Source organism: Rhinolophus hipposideros (assembly GCF_964194185.1).
Source record: "Rhinolophus hipposideros genome assembly, chromosome: 1".
Lineage (NCBI taxonomy): Eukaryota > Metazoa > Chordata > Mammalia > Chiroptera > Rhinolophidae > Rhinolophus > Rhinolophus hipposideros.
The window spans coordinates 39448781-39469117 of NC_138047.1; the positions used below are offsets into that span (position 1 = coordinate 39448781).

The 20337-nt window shown below is 39.6% G+C and overlaps 1 protein-coding gene across 5 annotated transcripts in view; it reads left to right on the top strand.

The window, feature by feature from the left end:
* KIT (KIT proto-oncogene, receptor tyrosine kinase) overlaps nt 1-20337 on the top strand; it is a gene marked incomplete at its 5' end in the record, with an annotated part of 79810 nt that overhangs the window by 47533 nt on the left and 11940 nt on the right. For 2 of the 5 annotated variants that reach the window (XM_081060557.1, XM_081060555.1), the window contains 7 exons: nt 1509-1624; nt 14964-15078; nt 16743-16924; nt 18276-18382; nt 18481-18607; nt 18879-18983; nt 19073-19183. In XM_081060557.1, the coding sequence (XP_080916683.1) occupies nt 1509-1624; nt 14964-15078; nt 16743-16924; nt 18276-18382; nt 18481-18607; nt 18879-18983; nt 19073-19183 (863 nt within the window). Of the gene's footprint in view, nt 1-1508; nt 1625-14963; nt 15079-16742; nt 16937-18275; nt 18383-18480; nt 18608-18878; nt 18984-19072; nt 19184-20337 lie in introns of all 5 variants that reach the window. The other 3 variants (XM_081060556.1, XM_081060554.1, XM_081060558.1) reach the window with 2 other exon arrangements.

Sequence of the window (20337 nt, forward strand, 5' to 3'; positions counted from 1 at the left end):
CACTCTTATTTCCCTCATTTCTGTAGAAGAGTTCAATAATTTGACCCAAATCAAATGGCCAATAAGAGGTAAGTGCCTAGATAGAATTTCTATTTTTACAGCCAGGAGCTTTTGGCTATTGTGAGAATGTGGGTGAGAGCCGATGCCGTCCTGGGCCAAGGTCTAAGGGTTGGAGGGAAGAGGACGGATTTGGGAGGTGTCCAGACTACCCCCTTAACAAGACTTTGTGATTAAGGGGGTAGTAGAGAGAGGGAAGAGCTGAAGATGCCCTTTAGGAGTTTGGATCTTTCAGTCACGGTGAGAGGTGAGAGGTGATACCATTTGAGGAGAGGAGTGGACTTGGGGTTTGTTGAATTTGAGGTTTGTTGAATTTGCGGTTGACCATGGCATCTTGAGAGACATTCAGGTAGGAGGTATCCTAGGTCAGGTTCCCTAGAAGCAGAGCTTGGGGCAGAGGCTCTCTGGCAAGGGGTTCATTAAGGGAGAAAGAGACCTGCCAGGGAGTGGAGGAGGACCCAGGTGGGGAGGAGAAATGAGGAAAGAAAGGATGTGGGTGAGGGGAAGCTGAGGTACAGTCTGATCCCAAGGGTGCTCTGGAGCTGAGCTTTTGTCCCTCCCCATGCTCAGTCACTCATTCGCTGTAAACCTGGCAGACAGCTTCCAAGTGGGTCTAAGTACGCAAGGTGGGAGCCATTATTAGCTGCATCCACTGCAGGGGGAATGGCGGCATGAAAATAGCTCAGAAGAGGAGGCATGGCCAGAGAAGTGTGGACTAGAGGTAAAAACGTGAACGTGTAAACAAATAGCAGGTAGTTCAGTGCAAGAGTGGAGAGCCTGTGCAGAGCCTGTGACAGGGGCCTGAACACCCCACTGCGTACATCTAGTTGGCTGTGTACCTCCTGTGGGTCGAGGGCACGCTGGCCACACCGGAGGCCAGGTTAGTAACATGTACTTAGTCTGCATAGACATATCTGGCGGCCCTGCAGTGAAACAGAAGCTCGATTAGCAAATACTGCAAAGAACACTCAAGAAGTAGAGGGGTTAAGAGGAAAACCAGGAGATTGTGGTGTTGCAAGAAGAAGGAAGGTGAGGGCAACCATATTGACCTTGCTGTGAGAGCCCTGTGGTGTCTGCCTGGGGACAGTCTGCCAGTCTGGGGTTTTTCCAGGCCAGTGTTGTTAAAGCAAAGCAGGGCAAGCGAGTTCACGGCACTGGTGAGAAGGTGGCTCTGAGGACAGCACAAGAGGAAGGAGAGGCTGTAGTCTCCGTGAGGTGGCCTTTGTACGAAGAAAGACTTTTCCCACTCTGTATTCTCACATGACAGGCACGTGTCCCAAATTAAATATGTATGTGTACGTTTGCGTTTGTTAAGGTGGATCTTGTTCATACTGAGTTAAGTGAGCTGTGTTTTCCCTAAATAGGCATATATTTCCAGATAGAAACTGAAAAAGACATGAGCTAGAGGTAGGCCATCCACAGGTGATTGATTTATTGTCATTTCTTTGTAGATATGTAACTGAACTTCATCTAACCAGATTAAAAGGGACTGAAGGAGGCATTTACACATTTCTAGTGTCCAATTCTGATGTCAATTCTTCCGTGACATTTAATGTTTACGTGAACAGTGAGTAAAATAAATGACTCCTTATCTTTTAATTTTTTTATTATTTTAAGTTTTGGTTTATGTTTGTAACAGCTGCAGACCTGAGCTCATTGTGTACTATGTAAATAATATTTCATGATAATTTTGACCTACAAGATCCCGTGGTTTGGCGGTTGGAACAATGTGTACAAAAACCAATTCCTTGTCCTACATTTCACTGACCACGGGACCTTGTAGATGTTCCTCAAATTCTGTGTGCTGCCTTTGAAGTTAAAAATAATATAGCTCTTTGAGGGAAAATGCATTATTATTGATTGTCAAAATGGGGAGCCAGAGGTTGCAGACGCACTGGATTGTGGTATTAGGTGGGAAAGAGATTCTATCAAGCCCTGACATGATTTCTTTGTTATGATGCTTACCAGCTGGGGCTTTTGCCAAGTGCAGGGCTTCCTCCTGGCTCTGCTCTGGGCCTTATCTGCATTTCCCAGGAAGGGTGGCAGGTGCCTGCCACACCACATCGGCCCCAGGACCCAAGGATGAGAGGCTTCCAAAGACAGAATTCCAAGGCCGTGGCCCACAAAGTGGCCATCAGAATGAGCCATTCTGGGTTTGTGGGGTGATGAGGAGACCACCTGGAATAGTTCCTAGAGAACAACTTAGTAACTGCTGAGCACTGGGTGTGTGTCGGGTGGTAAGATGGGAGCCAACTCTTTGCTCACAAGGAGGTTAACTTGCTGTATGAAGTGATTTTGTATTACTATCTCACTGGTGCTGCTGCACAATGATATGAGGGATGGGTACCATTGATCCATGTACAAATGAAGACAAAACCCAGCTACTAAGTGATACTTGGCATATTTTTGATTGCTGATCTGGAGCCTTTTGACTATACCAGTGTTTTCAAAATTGTGTTTCTTGAACAAGATCAGTATTTAGATAAAAGAGGGTCACGTCTGTGCAGTTAAACACTTTCCTTAACTACAGGCCTTCTCAGGATCCTTAGTATGCTGATGTGTGTTGTGCCTTCCCAGGAGGGGGCTGTGGGATGGAGGGTATATCCCAAACTTGTTTGACCACAAAACTCTTCTTTTTCCAAGGAATCACATTAATTAATATCTTAGTTCCTTGAGACAGTTTTGATTATACTGTATTTCATTAGCCTGCAATTCAGGTATCTCTAGATTAATTCAGGTGTTAATCAGAGGAGCTTAGTGTATTGCACATGAGCACAATTACCCGCTTCTGAAAAATTTTAATACTCAAGTAACTTAAGAGACAGTTGCAGGTAAATCAACATCCTTGCAAGCATATTATACATACTAGAAAGTGAAGTGAAAAAGAACAAAGACACACAAACTATAAGATGGTATTTTTTTATTTTTTTATTTTTTAGACTCAACAGATATAAAAGTTACTAACAGATTGTTCCATCTAAATGCTTATTCTCAGTTTCTGGACTTAACCTCCTAGTGACAGCAGATCACGGAAGTGACCTACACCACAGACCTAACTTTGAGAAGCTCAGTAGTCGGGAATTTTATATAATTAGCACCTTTTATATATCTTTCTCTGGCTTCAAGGCCAAGTAGGCATTAAGATTTGCCTTTTTCCATTTTTCATGCTTCCATTTGCTAATGTGTGGTGTGCTAGTTAGTGATGAGTCACTGACCTTAGAAAGACATCTCTGAAATCACCCTTACTTTTATCTGGGTGACAAAATTGCTACCATTTTACTTACAAAGTCAATTTGCCAATCTGACAAGATCAGTATTAAGTACCTCTGCTGGTGAACTCATGCCTGTTTGAAACTAGGTAGGAAATAGCATTATCTTTCCCAAATGATCCTTTCTAGATTTTGTGTTAATCCTGGAGCCTTCTCTATATTCTGGAGCCTGGGTCGCAGACATGCACCCAGCATTTACTGAGCTCCTGATTCGTGCCACTGGGCGAACAGATGAGGGTAGTGTAGTCTCTGCCCTTTTAAGATTAAGCTCTTCAGGAAGTCTTTTTATTGATGTCAATTTGTTACAAACACTAAACTGACTACAGGCATTTATTTCACTCACCTAACACATGGGATTTCTTGATCTCCAAATGCTTTGATAGAGGTAAGCATTTTTATGTGACACTTAAAACATTTTTGCCTCTGGTGGATTATGTCCCAATTGCTCTTCACAGATATACTTAACTAATTTCTGTGTTCATTTTTTTTTGGGGGGTGGGGGAAATTGAAAAAGAGTTCTAGTTAGCACTTTGATGGGGCAAGAATATTTTTTTATGTTAAAATTTAAAATCAAAAGCTAAAAATAGTTTTAAAATTTAAAATTGGAGCAGTTGTGTCCATTTTGACATAACATTTTAGCTGAGCCAAATGCTTATGTAGATCTGTGAGGTTCATTCTGTAAAGAAGCTTAGCCCCCAAGGATGAAAGAAATTGCACTCTGCAAAAATTAAAGTTAATAAAAATCAGAATAATTGCATAGTGTTAGTGCAGAAATTCAGGCAACTTTTACTCAGTGACATTGACACATAATTGCTTAATAGATTCACCTTTAGAAATGCTCATGAAAATCTTTGATTTTTGAATTGTTAAATGTTTGGTGGCTGAAAAATCAATTTGTTTTGAAAATTCTACATGTAGATTTGAGTAGAGTAAGAGATAGAAAGAGAGAGGTTGAGAGAGAGAATTAGTTTTAATCACTTATAGGTTTTTAAAAAAACTATGTTCTGGCTGTGTTAAGGGACAAATTGCAACATGTAAAGTTTCAAAATATTTTAATACTGTTTTTAACCTCTCTAACCAAGCCAAAATTTACAGGGGTCTGTTAAGTTGGTTCAGTGACATTAAAGGTGGTGTATAATGGCCACGAGTTGTAACATTTGCCATTTTTGAGCAAAACTTCCAGTGGAAACCGATGGGAGTTTCTATTAAAAAAAAAAAAGAATCAATGATTCTTTGCACTGAACTTGGCATTACTGTAATTACTCTTGCATTGCTTATCAAAGATGTATACAGAAATCATGTTCTAAAAAAGTTTGATACCCTTTGGTGAAAATGGCCATTTGTTTCCCTTGCAGATCAAAATTGGTAGAAATAAAGTTCTAAAAACTTAAGAAACTATATCTTAAGTACTTTTTTTTTAAACTTTTCCAACAAGTACTCATTGTTAGTTAAGGTGCAATTCAGGATCCCAGCGTGGGATGCACCCAGGTTCCCCTTCACCTCCCTGGGAGAAAGATGGAAGACAGAGGAGACGTGGGGTGGAGCCAGTTTCGATCTTCCCAGGAAACATGCCTTCTGCCCGGCAGTCCTCCCAGGCTGACACCCAGGGCAGAGGGACTTGTACACATGCCGGTACCATTTGCACACACAGACATTTAGCAGTCATTTGTCTTTTCACAGCAGTGGAAGCCCTGGTAGTTCTGCCAACAGTTCCTGGTCTGGTTCTGGTTGGCAAAGCGACTGTCAAAAGGGGCAGGCTGGTAATTCTTGATCTTGGTCTTGATGTCTTCTGCCACGTTGCTGACTCCTAAAACACGCCCCTGAAGCAGCTCCCAGCTCAATGGGACCTTCAGCAAAGGCGCTTTTGTCAGACCGGAAGCAGAATTAAGACGGTCAAAGTACTTTCTTAATAGGCACTACTCTTTCCAAAATTCCTGGAGGTGTTAGAAAAGCGACATCACCAAGATTCTATAGGTAGCTTGTGATACTTGTTTAGAAACCTATAGTCTCTTTGGTTACAATAAATGTCACACAATAGGTTTTTTACCACAAGGTTTTTACCACATCCAGGTACAAATAAATGGCCAAACGTATGTTTTAACCGTAATTTATCCACTTGACTCTGTTTCCTTCCCACTCAATGTTTCTTGAATACATTTTAGACTTTATAGTGAATCTAAACATAAGTTAGTAATGTAAATATTTTATAGTTTTATTTTGGCTTATAATTTAAAATATCCCATGTGAATCCTGAAATAATTTACATAATTTTGGAAAGAAATTACGATTGATATAATAAAAAATCATTTGTTTTTCAAACCTCTGGAATAATTTCAAGAAGATCTAGTAACTATTTTTCAGCTTTCTTAAGGTATAATTGACAAAATGTAAGATTGATGATTTGATATATATACTACATTGTGAAAGGATTCCCCCCATAGAGTTTACACATTCATCACCTCACATACTTAGCCATTTTTGTTTAGCTTTGTTTTGTTGTGTTGTCTTTTGGTGAGAACATTTAAGATGCACTCACTTAGCAACTATAAGTACTATATTATACATTAGATCCTCAGACCTTATTTATCTTATAACTGAAAGTTTGTACCCCTTTTTCAACTTCTCCCTACCCACCACTTCCACCCCCCCAGCCCTGGTAACCACTTTTCTACTCTGTGTCTATGAGTTCAACTTTTTTTTTTTTTAAGATTACACATATGAGTGATACCATCTAATATGTGATGTGTCTTTTTTTCCGCCTGGCATATTTTACTTAGCATAATGCCCTCCAGGTTCATCCATGTTGTCACAAATGACAGGAGTTTCTACTCTTAAGGCTGAACAATATTCCATTGTGTATTCCATTGTGTACACATCACATTTTCTTGATCCATTTATCCGTTGATGGACGCTTACGTTATTTCCGTACCGTGGCTATTGTGAATAATGCTACATTGAACATAGTAGTGAAGATACTTCTTCAAGGTAATGGTTTTGTTTCCTTGGGATATATACCCAGAAGTGGGTCATATGGTAATGCTATTTTTAATTTCTTTGAGGAACCTCCATACTGTGGTTTATAGCGGCTGCACCAGTTTACATTCTCAACAACAATACACGGGGCTCCCTTTTTCTCCACATTCTCTCTAGCACTTGTTAGTTGATTTATAATTGACATTCTGACAGGTATGAGATGGTATCTTATTGTAGTTTTGATTTGCCAGTAACCTAAAATGACACTTCAAAATATTATCTGGTAGCATTTTCTGATCAATATTCTGAATTTAAAATTTTTGGCAAATTATATCTAGGGCCCAGAAATAGATCTCTTGCCAATCTTAAAAGATCTGCCCTTTAATGATAAACCTACCAGTCCAGTGAGAGTGCTGTGGTACTCAGGTGGTGGTAACAGGAAGGTGGGCAGGACAGGTAAGGTACAGAGAACTAAAGGGCTCGCCTTTATTGTTGGTCTTACACGGAACACACGTAATGTTAAGCTACATTGGATGTTCAAATAACTGCAGCACTGTACCAAAGGACCTCTCAAAAGTCACCAGTTTCACCCCATTTATGGCAGAGTGTTAACGGGGGGTTGAAACAATTTAAGGAAATGCTAAATAATGTATTATTTCTAAATCACTGCCTTATATAATTAACATCCTGTCTGGTATGAGCGATTATTTATAGATCATACAGTATAGCCAAATCAGTCCAAGTAATAAATCACCCAGAATGAGGCCTGTTGATGAGAAAGTTTCCCTTTGACCTCATTTGCAAAACCTGGCCTGCCTTTTATGTATTTTTGGTCATAGTTAATTCCAGTTATGGGTGGCTAAACTGTCCTTCTTCTAGAGAGAAGCCACTCTAAGTGCAACACCCTGCAAATAAAGTGCATGTCCAGTCTATCTGCTAAAGGTGAAGGCAGACCTTTCTAGCTGGCCATGTAGATAGATGGCTTCAGACTGCCTGCCAGCCAGCCATCTGGGTTACCCACCTGGCTGGAGGTCTCCAGGACCTTTTCCCAGGGTAAAATAATAATGGTGGGATTGCCTTCAAGGACTGCTTAGTTTTGAGGCTTTGGGTCTGTGCCTTTCGAGATTTTCATGAAACGAGAGCAAAGTTACTAGAACTTCACCTTTTGGGAAGATGCAAATAAATGTTTTCCTAACCTCCATTTTTTAAAGATGCAAACATTGGGGTGTCTAAACCACACTTGTGTTAGAGACTTATTGCTAGCACACTTATCTATTGAGTTTTGCTTGAGGGGCTTTGCTTTTTAGTGTTTTTTTTTTTTTTCCCCTATTAGGTAGATTCTATTAGACCCACCCCTATATTAAATTGTTGGAATTCTTAAACATTAAATAAAGTTAATGCTAAATAGAACTCCTTTCTGATTTATTTACTTGCTTTTGAGAATTTGGTAAGACCACCACAGTAACTGAAATGTAATGTGGTTTGTGCAAACATTTGTATACTTGTGTTTTAAAATTAAAATAATTTTTCTTGTTATAAAAATGTTATGTTAAGGATAGAAAAACCAGAAAATATAAATAAGTAAAATAAGAATCAAGCCAGTTTTAATTGTACCTTTTAAGTTTATTTATATTTTATAGATTGCCATTGCTAATATATCCTTTGCTATACATTCTTCCAGACCATTTTTTAAAACTTATTTTTTTACAAAAATGAGATTCTGTTGCTAATATATCCTTTGCTATACATTCTTCCAGACCATTTTTTAAAACATTTTTTTTTTTTACAAAAATGAGATTCTGTTACTTCATAACCTTCTGTTCTGATGCTGAGCAACAAATGCATTGTGAGCATCTTTCCATGTCATAAAATACTCCTCTACGTCATTTTGTTATCACTGCATGGATAGTTCATGATTTCTTTAACCCATGGCTGATGCAATTTTGAGACATTGTGGAGTGTGAGGCAGGGTTCTGAAATAATGTGACTGAGTTTTAAAAGAAATCCATCAGACAATTATTTAAAGTTTATAATTATCTTGTTTAATCGTAAGTGAATGACCTTATCTAAGTGCCTGGAAGTCAATAAGGTTATCATCTGTCAGATCTGTCATGCTGCTATGTCTTAAACATATGTCATGGAAGCTACACTGTACTGATTTTCAGGACAGTTCTAAATTAAGGATAATTTTCAGATCTTCTTATTGTGGTACCTAATCTCTGTAAACATAGCTGCCTGTCTTTTTACATTAATGTTTTTATAGGTAATGCGTGCTCATTTGCGATATCTGACAGTGTCTGAACTCTGTTTTTATTTTCTCTTCCTGACTTGAAATGAGTTTTTGTTCTTAGATTGCGTGGGAGTTATGAGTGTTGTTTTTGAAGTGACACTTTAATATCTCTTCTCTGTAGATGCAAGAATTGCTATAGACATTTAAATTGGGAGAAAAAGGGATATCATGGCAACCTATTTTTAGAGTAGAATTTGCTTTTCATCTATTCTGGAAAAATTCAGGAAATGTGACACTGAACGAAAGAGATGCGTTCCCTCGCACCCCCACCCCACCCCAAGTGTTGGTATTATTTTCCCTTCATGTCTTATAAGAAAGTTTGTCTGGTGGGGTGTGTTGCTAATTTGGGGGATCTATTTCTGTGCTGCCCGTCAGAGAACAAGGTAACTTGTTGAGATCACTAGGTCCATTGTTGGTGTAGTCTGGCCTTTTTTTTTCATGTTTATGGTGGAAAAGCAGGAGAAACAGGTGTAGGTATGTAACTATATAAACTTCTGCTAAAATTGACCCTGAACTTGGGACCTACTTTTCTAAAAACAGCATGAGTAGTCCCTTTTATATTAGTGGAACTTGTACTCTGGAAATTGTCTTTATAGTTGAGCCACATGTGTTTTTACATCAAACTAGCCCTTTCACTTACACGTGTATACAGGGTCACCTATAATTTAGTGGAAATTTAAATAAAACTAAGAATAGGTACATAATTTTTCCATGGGCACTATGTCAGTAACCCTTCTCCACCACTTCAGAATTATGTGGCAAAATGAATTTACTACTTGTACAGAGTGAAAAGTATTTTATCACATGCCTGCACTCCTTGGCAGCCAGCAGGATTGCACTGTGATGTGTGTATATACCCGCCTCCCTGTGCCTGAGCCACTCGGCCATGGTTCTCCTGCAAACTGAGCATGGTGATTCTGGCTGAAGAATGCTCTCTTCAAGTAGTTTCATCATTTTGTTTGTTTGTTTGTTATAACTTGGTCTCGGAATTGGGAGACCTTTTTGATGGCTGTTTAGAAGAGAGGTTGTCAAACTATAGCCCTGGGGCCAGATTCGGCCTGCAGCCTGTTTTTGAATGGCTCATAAGCTAAGAATCATTTTTGGGGGAGTAGTTGGAAAAAAAAAACTCAGAAGATTTTGTGAGACATGAAAATAAAATTCAAATTTGAGTGTCCATAGTAAAATTTTATTGGAATGCAGACATGCATGTTTTCACATGTATGTAGCTACATTTGTGGTACAGTGGCCTACAAAGTCTAAAATATTTACTGTCTCCCCCTTTATATTAAAAGTTTGCTTACCCCTAGTTTAGAACATCATTTCCTTAGGAGAATGATTTTTTTTTTAAATGATAGACACTCTGTAAACGATAGCTAGATACAGGAGACTATAGTTGAAGTTTTGTTTTGCTTGATAAACAAACTCCTATTAAAGTGTCCATATACCAGTTTCTGGCTACCTTTAAGAATGTATAAAATAAAATATATTTTCAAAATATTTATTCTTGGGATTTTTAAAAAGCATATTTCTTTTATAACTAAAAATTAATCTGAATTCTTTTACGCTCCTATTTTAACGGATTTAACTTCCTTTATTGTAACAGTATTTTGGCAGGAATATACATTTGACTTAGACCCAAACCAGGATAGTGACAAATTGCCACAAAGCATTGCTGTATTGCCATTAAACCCCAGACCTACCATCAGAAAAACAAATTCATCTCCAAGACAACCTACGTGTCCATTGCTGAATGAATGGACAAAGAAAATGTGGTCCATTCCATTGTATACAATGGACTATTACTCGGCCATAAAAAAGGATGAAATCTTACCATTTGCTACAACATGGATGGACCTAGAGGGTATTGTGCTAAGTGAAATAAGTCAGACAGAGAAAGACAAATCCCATATGCTTTCGCTTACGTATGGAATCTGAAAATGAAAATTGAACTCACAGGTACAGAGAACAGACTGGTGGTTGCCAGAGGTGGGGGATGAAGGGTGGGCCAGATGGGTGAAGGGGGACAAAAGATACACTTCCAGATCTAAAATAAATAAGTCATGGGGATGTAATCTACAGCATAGTGACTATAGTTAATACTGTACTGCATATTTGAAAGTTGCTAAGAAAGTAGATCTTAAAAGTTGTCATCACAGGACAAAAGGTTTGTAACTATGTGTGGTGATAGATGTTCACTAGACTTACTGTGGCGATCGTTTCACAATATATACGAATATCAAATCATTATGCTGTACACCAGAAACTAGTATAATGTTATATGTCAATTATACCTCAATAAAAAAAAAATTCATCGTTATGATTCCTCTTTGTTTAGTCTTTTATTATTTGGAGACTTAAGTCTGTTCTTTGCTGATTACAGAGTGTGGGCCAATGTGCATATGTTTATAGCAGGAATTGGGGGAGGTGGTTAGGGGTGAAAGGAGCTATACTAAAAACTGCTCCCCCCCCACCCCGTTACTTGCATAACTGTCCTGCCCCAACCCCTACCCTCCAGCTCTTTGTTATCTGTATTGTGTTCTTTAAAATTCATTTTGTTTTTGCCTTCTGTGTGGACCTGATGGTGGTGAAAATGAATATTTTTCAAGATCACATATCTGGGGGGTAAATTAGCAAATGGTTTGGACTTTTAATTGCCCGAGCAATACAGTTTCAGTAGAATTATAAGCGCTCTGAAATCTGCCTACAAGCTAATCAATGTTGTTGGAGACCCCAGAATGACTCCGATCCATAATGCTTTGAAAGGAGAAAGGGACTATTTTTATCTTCTCAGGAAATATGTAACTTATACACCTCTCAGGCTTATCTAAACCTCCAACTTGTGAGGAATTAGGGAATGTTTCATTTGGTATTCTCATGATTGTGGAATAGCAAAGAAACCATAGCTCAGTTTTAACCTGAAGAATTGCGGAGGGTTATGTATCTTTAAAAGCAAAATGTAGATTTATTTAATGCCTCACACAGTGCTGTGAGGCACTTAACAAAATGCAGAGAAGCTCAGATTTTCATTTTTAGGAATCAGATTTATACGTAGCTCATTCTTTATGCATTAAACATTTTTGTAGTGCAACTCGCCATATACAGCCCAAACTGTACTCGTGTAACAGCCTTTTCAGAATGAGATCTCTCATCACCAACATGAGGGACAGGGCTGGGATTAGGGTAAGCAAAGAGAGACGCTCAGAGAGTAAAATTTAAGGAGGTGCTCACTTACGGTGCCAACCCTGTATTTGCAAGACCTTGAGGGTGAATGCCTTCTTAAATTCTGCACTCTAAGTGCTTTTCTTGTCTCACCCTAGTCTCAGCCTGGCCAGCATCCCTTGAAGGTATTTTTAAAAAATGCATTGCTGGGTCAGATCCTCAGTTTGCTAAATCTCTGGGGCTGGGGCCCAGGAATCTGCATTTTGACCTCTTAGTGCTTCGAATACACCCAAGTTTGAGGACTCTGAGCTTGGTTGGCCCAATAGGACAAAAACTGCTCCATTAACCTCACGTTGTGACTGGGATAGTAACTGAAAAATCTGCCTAATTAACCAGCACGTGGGAGCAAATAGGCCAGCCAGATCGCACCCCTTGCCAGTCCAGGCCCTTGTATAACTGCTACCAGGTGTCACGCTGGAAGGCTTGGATCGTGGAGCACTTGTAACCAAAGCTAAATGTGACTGATTATGTAATTTTGAGCTGTTCCAATTTTTTAAATTAAAATATGTTTTATAGGTTCATTATTAACTGTATGTTCAACGTGAACAAAATTGTTTTTTTAAAAGTTTTGACTTTCTTTTGAGAATGAAATAGAAACTATCCATAACCCGGTTACCCAGAGAAAACCATCATTACCATGTGAAGGTATCCTTTAAGCCCTGTTTTTGCTATAGAGTCGATTCCACTAAAATTTATGTGCCATTGGGAAAATGAGTGACAAAAGGAATGTTGGTGTGAGGAAATCTGTTTCATGAACTCAATTCTCATTTGAGTCCTGTGCTGTGTACGTGTAGATCTTCCCATCACCATTGTTCTCAGTATTTGAAAAAAAATTCACACGGCCAGGTTTATGTGTGGGTTTATCTTATGGCCCACTATCGCGAAATAGTGCCAACCGTGCCCCAACACAGGAAGGTCACTATTGGGCTGTTCTTCCAGCTTCCTTTTTGTGATTCTAATCACATTCCTTTGGAATCTGGGGGACTTGTTCCTTGGGGGTTGGGGAGGATTTAATCATTCAACAGTTGTGTGTCCACCACAGGTCAGATTCTGTTAGGGGTCAGAGGTACAACCAGTGAGGTGTGGTTCCTGCCTTGAGAAAATACAGTCAGATGGAGGAGGCGGACCAGGTCATTGTGTGAGCGCTTCGGGAATAGGGAGGAGAGGTCAACCACCTTGGCTTGGAGAGTTGAGGATGGCTTGGAAAAGAAGGTGACCCTTGAATTGAGTCAAGAGACCTGCCTTATGGCGCCTGCAGTTGCCAGCCAATAGCACTCTCCTAAAGTTCCACTGTTTTTTTGTGTTATGTCCTACTTTCCAGTCCGATCACACAGTTGCCCGTGATAATTAAATGAAACTTGCCAGATGGATGCTTTCGCAAGATGATGGCTCGTTTTCTTGCTCTATTTGTGAAAGTTGGCATTGGATCCAAACTCTCAAGGATACCCCTACCTTGAGATTGCTTTGGAGTGTCACTCTTTTGTGTGTCGTAGCCAAATGGCCAGCCCATCAGCAGGGCCAGGTTGAGTGACAGGTGGGTGTGCCATGCATGTGGGCACTCTGATCCCTGCCAAGCCATTTTGCCTGCAAGGAGGTGAGGTGCTGAGAGGTTGTTCTACAAAGATGTCATTTTGATCTGTGTTACTTACCTTCCTTTGAGGATATAAGCTTTTGATCTGTCAGTCTTTCCTCCTCACCCCATATAGTTTTCCCATCAGTTGCAACATGATTAATGTCAAATTCCCAATGTATCAGATTAAAACACATACACAATTTCACACTATCTTAGTGAAGCAATTTTGAGATCATGGAAGAGAATATTTAGAGTGGCAAATGCAGTAAACTTAATTGGCAGCAAACTTGATTAACCAAGGAGGGTGGGTACTCTGACTAGAAAAGAATAACTGAATCATTAACAATAATTATTACATTTATTGTTTCATTTGTGTTCATCGTTCTTAGTTTATCATTCATTTCTGTGACTCATTCTTGTACCCCATCTCATTTAATTGTCACAACATCCCTATGAAATGGGTACTATTGTTATTCCCTGTTACATGAGGAAACTTGATGGAGGGCAGAAAACTGGAGTGTCTGAGCCGGTGTGCAGGTCTGTCTGCACACACGGGGCTTCCCGAGTTCTGTAGTCAGGCACGGCACTCCATGCTAGGTCAAGGATACAGGGGGACGTTACTTGTCCTTGCCATCAGATATTTAGTTTAGCTTACTCGTTCTCAAAGGATTCAAATCCTTCAAATCTGTTATGAATAGAACAACTGAGCATAAGTTCATCTTCCTTCCACTTTAGAGATAATCTCAAGAATTTGCTGTGCTTTCGGGTGCACTTGATTGAATATCCATTGATTATTGTAGTTACACAGAAATGTCAAATTAGAGCATTCCTGCTGATAGGATTTTTCAGTGATTGTACTCAGGTTTAGATATATGTATGAATAAAACTCTCAGGCTGGTTTTCTCTTCGAATTTGCTGTCTGTATTTTGCATTTGAAATAAAAATTTGGAGTTAAAACCCCACGTTGTATTTTACTCTTACGTTTTGGCTTTTCTGTAAATAGAGTAGGTCAGCTATTTATTTGTACCACTCCTTCACACCCCGCTCCAAACAAAAGGGAATTCCTGAGAGCGAGGGGCTTCTCCTCTCCTGTAACTACTCCTAACTTCTCCTCTCCTGGAACTACTCCTAACTTCATCCATTCCAGTCCGTACAATAACTTGAGATCCTGATGTCAGGAATCCCTTCAACAGAATTTCCACCTTTAAAACAGTTTGGAATGCTAGTGCCTTCGTTAGAAGTGGTCTTTCAGATTCCTGCTCACTGGAAACAGAAACCCTTCCAGGTGGTCCTGCAACCTCTGCTTCTGCCATCCCTGGAACAGGGAGTTCTCAGAGACCCCCCCATTTGCAGGGTGGACGGTTTGCACCGGGGTGGGGCAGCTCTGACTATGAAAGCCTTTCCTGGCCTGTCCCTCTCTTTCCCCTCCCTGTACCTTCCACTCACTGGTTCAGATTCTCCCCATGACTAACATATTCCCTTAGGGTCGTCTTCAGCCCTTCTGAGGCTTCTAAAAGAGTCGAGTGAATCTTGGTGAGGTTTTCCAGCAGTCTCACATGTGGCCACTTCTCTTTTCCTGCAGCAAAACCAGAAATCCTGATTCGTGAGAGGCTCATGAATGGCATGCTCCAATGTGTGGCTGCAGCATTCCCAGAGCCCACAATAGATTGGTATTTTTGTCCAGGAATTGAGCAGAGGTGAGATGATTATTCTCGGGACCACTTAACATGCAGAAGGGAAGGAAAGCAACTCAGTTGAATTCAAATATGTTTTCAGATTTTTTTTAAAGCTCTGTTTTGATTATTATTTTTTTTTCTATCCAATCGGCTTTTTAGAGGGCATAATTGCTATATTTTTCTTGGTAGACATTAATTTTGTTTGCTGAAAAATGATTACTGAATGACTTCTCTATTTTGGTGGTTATCTTTTTGGATTTATCATGCAATTTCTAGCCCGCAGGTAGATAAAGCAATTTTCCAGGACAGAGTAATTAGATTTCCATTCTATACACAGGAGGCAATGTGTGTAGGAAACGTGGCTGTAGTTATCATGAAAAAAATTACCTCAGGAGTTAATTGCCAAGTTACCAAAAAGTAATGATGGTGCAGTTACAATATATATATGGCATCTGTAAGCTATGTGTTTTAAAATGGTTTTGATTAGGTGCCCAGCCCGTGGCATTGTGCTTCCTCTCCCTCAGAATCCACACTTAAGCTTTAAATTGTCCTTTTATATTACCTGAAGACGAAAATGGGGTCAACGTTGCTCTTTTTATCCATCAAATGGTATTTTATGCTCAAGCTTTAAAAGCCCTGTGTAACATCACAACGGACACGTCAGGATAATAGTAGAAATTTTATTTTTCATTGAATAGACCTTTTTATCACAACAAGTTGGAAGAGATTACATAGGATGGTTGTTTTCAGCTGAGTTTTAGTGGAATGTTTTCTTTTGGGAATAGTAGGGAGGGACGAGACCCCTGGAATGTATGCCCACAGTGGAAGCAACTCCAGTACTTACAGTCAACCATTTAACAAATGTTTATGGAGTGCCAACTGTATGCCGGACACTGGTCTAGTGAACAAAACACACCTGAGTCCCAGCTTTGTGAGTTTATATTTCAATGGGTGGAGATGGAGAAAAGATGAAATAAACAACTAGCGTAGACAGGTATTGAGTGTTAAGGAGGAAAACAAAGCAATAAGGAATAGAAAACTGCTAGCCATATGTGTGTGGGGGGGCAAGGCTCATTTAAAATGGGGTCATCAGGATCTGGCTCTCATGGTCTTTGCCACCTGGAGTGCAACCTGGTGGGGCAATCTGTCCCTCCTTCCATAGAACCTGAGTCACAGGGTCCTCCCTGCTCTGGTTTTGGGGGTTATCTTTGCCTGTGGTCATCTTTGTTGAGACTTTAATGCTTTCCTCTTCTATGCTTTTCCTTTTCAACCCTTCATACACCCTTTCACAATTAGTTTATCAGGTCTACTGTGTGTCAGGATACTTAAGTAATTTCTAGGTAATAAATAACTCTCCAAGATGGGTATTACCATCCCAATTTTATAGCTGTAGCAACTGAGCCTTGGACAGTTTAAGTAGCTTGTCACAAGTCAACGGAATAGTTGTATGAGTCAGGAACAAATCCATATCTCACTTGAAAACCTCATCTCCCTCTTTCTTCTCTTCCACAATGCTCTCCCTGTTCACTATGCCATAGAAGTGCTCATTTGTCATCAGACACTCTGGGTTGTAAAATGAAATTTCCAATTATGAACCCCTAACTTAGTTTGAGAAGTTTGCTAAACCCAGGTTGTTTGAGGGGTTTTCCTGGAGTAAGTCTGGACTGTTGTTCTTTTCCCCCTAGATGTTCCGTTCCTGTTGGGCCGGTGGATAGGCAGATACAAAAGTCATCTGTGTCGCCATTTGGAAAACTAGTGGTTCAAAGTTCCATCGATTACGATTCTTTCAAGTTCAATGGCACGGTTGAGTGTAGGGCTTACAACGATGTGGGCAACAGTTCTGCCTTTTTTAACTTTGCAATTAAAGGTAACAGCAAAGGTATATTTCTTTTTAATCCAATTTAAGGGGATGTTTAGGCTCTGCTACCATATCAATCATGATTTTAAGTCCATTCCATCATTGGCCATATCATTTCTGGTAATTGCACTGCACTGTCATTGAAACTCACTAAATTTAATTCTGTACTAGTTTGTTAATAAAATGTATGCAGTAATTTTGACCATGTACTCTATATATTTTGCATGTATATGTGCATGTATGTATGTATATGTGCATGCGTGTGTGTGTGTGTATATATATTTATATATAAAATGAATTGTGTATTTCCAATTGTTTCTATTAAAAAAGGGGTAGATGGGGTGGCTGGTTAGCTCAGTTGGTTGGAGCGTGGTGCTGGTAGCACCAGGGTTGCCGGTTTGTTCCCTGCTTGGGACACTGTGAGCTGCGCCCTCCTTAAAATAGATAGATAAATAAATAAGTAAGTAAGTAGAGAAGGAAAATGGGGAGGGGGGAAGGGACTATATTACTTTATATCCAAACAAACAGAATTAGGACAATTTAAAAATTTAAATTGCATTTAAAATTTCAGTTATTTAAAATGAGTTATTTTAACACACAGCCAGACATTATATCAGAAAGTTAACACTGCTTTTTATGAAGTCATGTTAGTGAGCTATTTCTTTAACATCTTTAAAATTTGATTCATGAGTGACTAGTTCTCCTATGTTAAATGATCCTGTGGACACATTGATGAATTGGTATAAAGTCAGAAGACAAAGAAACTGGGCACCTACATTCTTAAGGCTCAGTTTTTGTTTTCCTGAGTTGGCACAGATGAGTGCTAAAAAGTGGTATATTTTCAGTTTTTGAGTAATGAGGGGAAGACTCTTACATTGTTCATCATAGATTTTTTTTTTCTTCAGACAGGGCAATAAAAAGAGCACTTTAAAAATGTTTTTCTCGGTCGTGGAAGAAATTCATGCTCAATGTAGAAAATTTGGAAAATACAGGAGAGCATAAAGACAAAAATAGAAACCATCCATAAAGGAAACTTCTTAAAGTTGTCCCAAGTCAGGAATTTGGTTGAAGTACAAAGTTCATTCAGATGTTGCTTTTCATTGACAAACAGCATAAAATGATTCTTGTGCTATAGAAATCTCAACTTCTCTCCCATAGGAGTCTGGTTTAAAGTTATTTAAAAAGATTTCTTTGAATAATACGAGTAAGATAATAACCAAGGCAAGGAACTGAGATGGACATAGCTTTGAATCCTGCTGTGGGCTGTACGATGGGCGGCGGGCGAGTTGGGCTTAGGTGATTGTGGTGAGGAGCTGACCCTGCTGACAGGTTATAATTCCACGTTCCTCTTCCATTTTAGAAAAAATCCATGCCCACACCCTGTTCACGCCTTTGCTGATTGGTTTTGTGATTGCAGCCGGTATGATGTGCATCATCGTGATGATTCTCACTTACAAATATTTACAGGTAACCATTTATTTGCTCTCTACCCTGAGTGCTTGCTCTAATGGTTGAAATATTGATCATTAAAAGATGATATATCGTTCCCTTTCTACCTCCACCAGAAACCCATGTATGAAGTACAATGGAAAGTTGTTGAAGAGATAAATGGAAACAATTATGTTTACATAGACCCAACGCAACTTCCTTATGATCACAAATGGGAGTTTCCCAGAAACAGGCTGAGTTTTGGTCAGTATGAAACCGGGGCTTTCCAAAGAACCTTTTGGTGTACACATAGCAATGATTTTAGAGAACTCGAATAGCTTCCTTTGTTTCGTTCCACCTGTAGCAATTAAGTGTGTTCTGTGAAGTGTCGCCCCCTTTGATAGACTCGGCATAAAGCCCATTATAGGGAAATGAACCTGCACAGATTTGTCCTTAATTCCTTTGTTGATTCTGAAATTACACAGATGGTCCTTTGGTCCCCTCACTGACCACTTCGTTGTCTTCCTTTCTAAAGGGAAAACTTTGGGTGCCGGTGCCTTCGGGAAAGTTGTGGAGGCCACTGCTTACGGCCTAATTAAGTCGGATGCAGCCATGACTGTGGCTGTGAAGATGCTCAAACGTAAGTTTCCGCCACTACTGCCTGTGCTCACATCGGGTTGCCAGGCTGGTTGGTTTGTCTTGTCTAAAATAAGATGTTTTTCATTTTAGCAAGTGCTCATTTAACGGAACGAGAAGCCCTAATGTCTGAACTCAAAGTCTTGAGCTACCTTGGTAATCATATGAATATTGTGAATCTTCTCGGAGCTTGCACCGTTGGAGGTAAAGCCACGACCAGCTTGCCTTTTATTAGGTCAAATTATCAAGAGGGGAGATTTTGATATGATCTTGACGATGCTTGATTACAGACTGCTTGCAAGATTTTTACCCAGGTTATCGTGACCTCTTGCTAGAGGCCCCCCCCCGACCCCCACCTCAAACTATTGTTCTTAGGAGTGTATGTTTTAGTTTTCTCATCATGGGATGGGACAGCCTAGGACAGACCTTGGTGATTGTCCCATATGTCACAACAACAACATTGACTTCTGGAATATCTCGAGAATGTCTCAGCTCATCTAGAAAACTTTTTTTTTTTTATCTTGCAAGCTTTATATTTTGCTGGATCATATTTAGTCACTAAAGGGTTAATGATCACTTGTATACCACCATTAAAACTAGCTCTCAAATATACACCACATGAGGCAAACACTTCATGTTTGTTAAAAATAAATCTCCAGTTTTTGAAGGAGCAATCGCGCCTCCCCATCAACGATTTCTGTGCTGTTTCCACAAAGCGTTTTGGTCTGAAGGAACAAAGCTGTGTGAAAGGAGCTGTTAACTTGAGATCTGGAGAGCTCCACAGTCAAGTTGACAACTTTATATAATTTCTTAAAACAGTCCCCATGAATGTCGCTTCACCACATCATGAATTGTTCATGAGAAATTTCTGCCCAAGTTAATTAGCTGCCTGTTAACTTCGGAGCTGCAGTTGTAGGCATCTACAACACCACGACCATTTTTGAGTAGTAGTACTCAGAACACTGGTGACACCTTTTCATAAACACAGGTGATGTTCCATCATTTCGGGTTTTCACTCACTCTCTAGTCTTGTCTCAGCTGGTGGTTCCGTGTGGTTGGTTTTCCTATTATCCCGTAGGGTGTGCCATCATTTGTACAATAACGTTACCTAGAGGGTAGTATGTAAGCAGAAGTGAATCAAATTATTCATGTAGGAAGTTTGATAATAGTATAACCAGCAGTCGTGCCTGGCCCCTAATCACTCAAAAATTGAGGTAAAAGGGCTTGCTTATTTAGTTTTATCCATGTAATGCTGCTTTTTGATAAGCAATGCTAATAGATAGGATTGTATTGGTACTCAGTAGGCTTATCCTTTGAAACTGAATGTTAACAGCTGGGATCACCCTTGGGTATTTTTA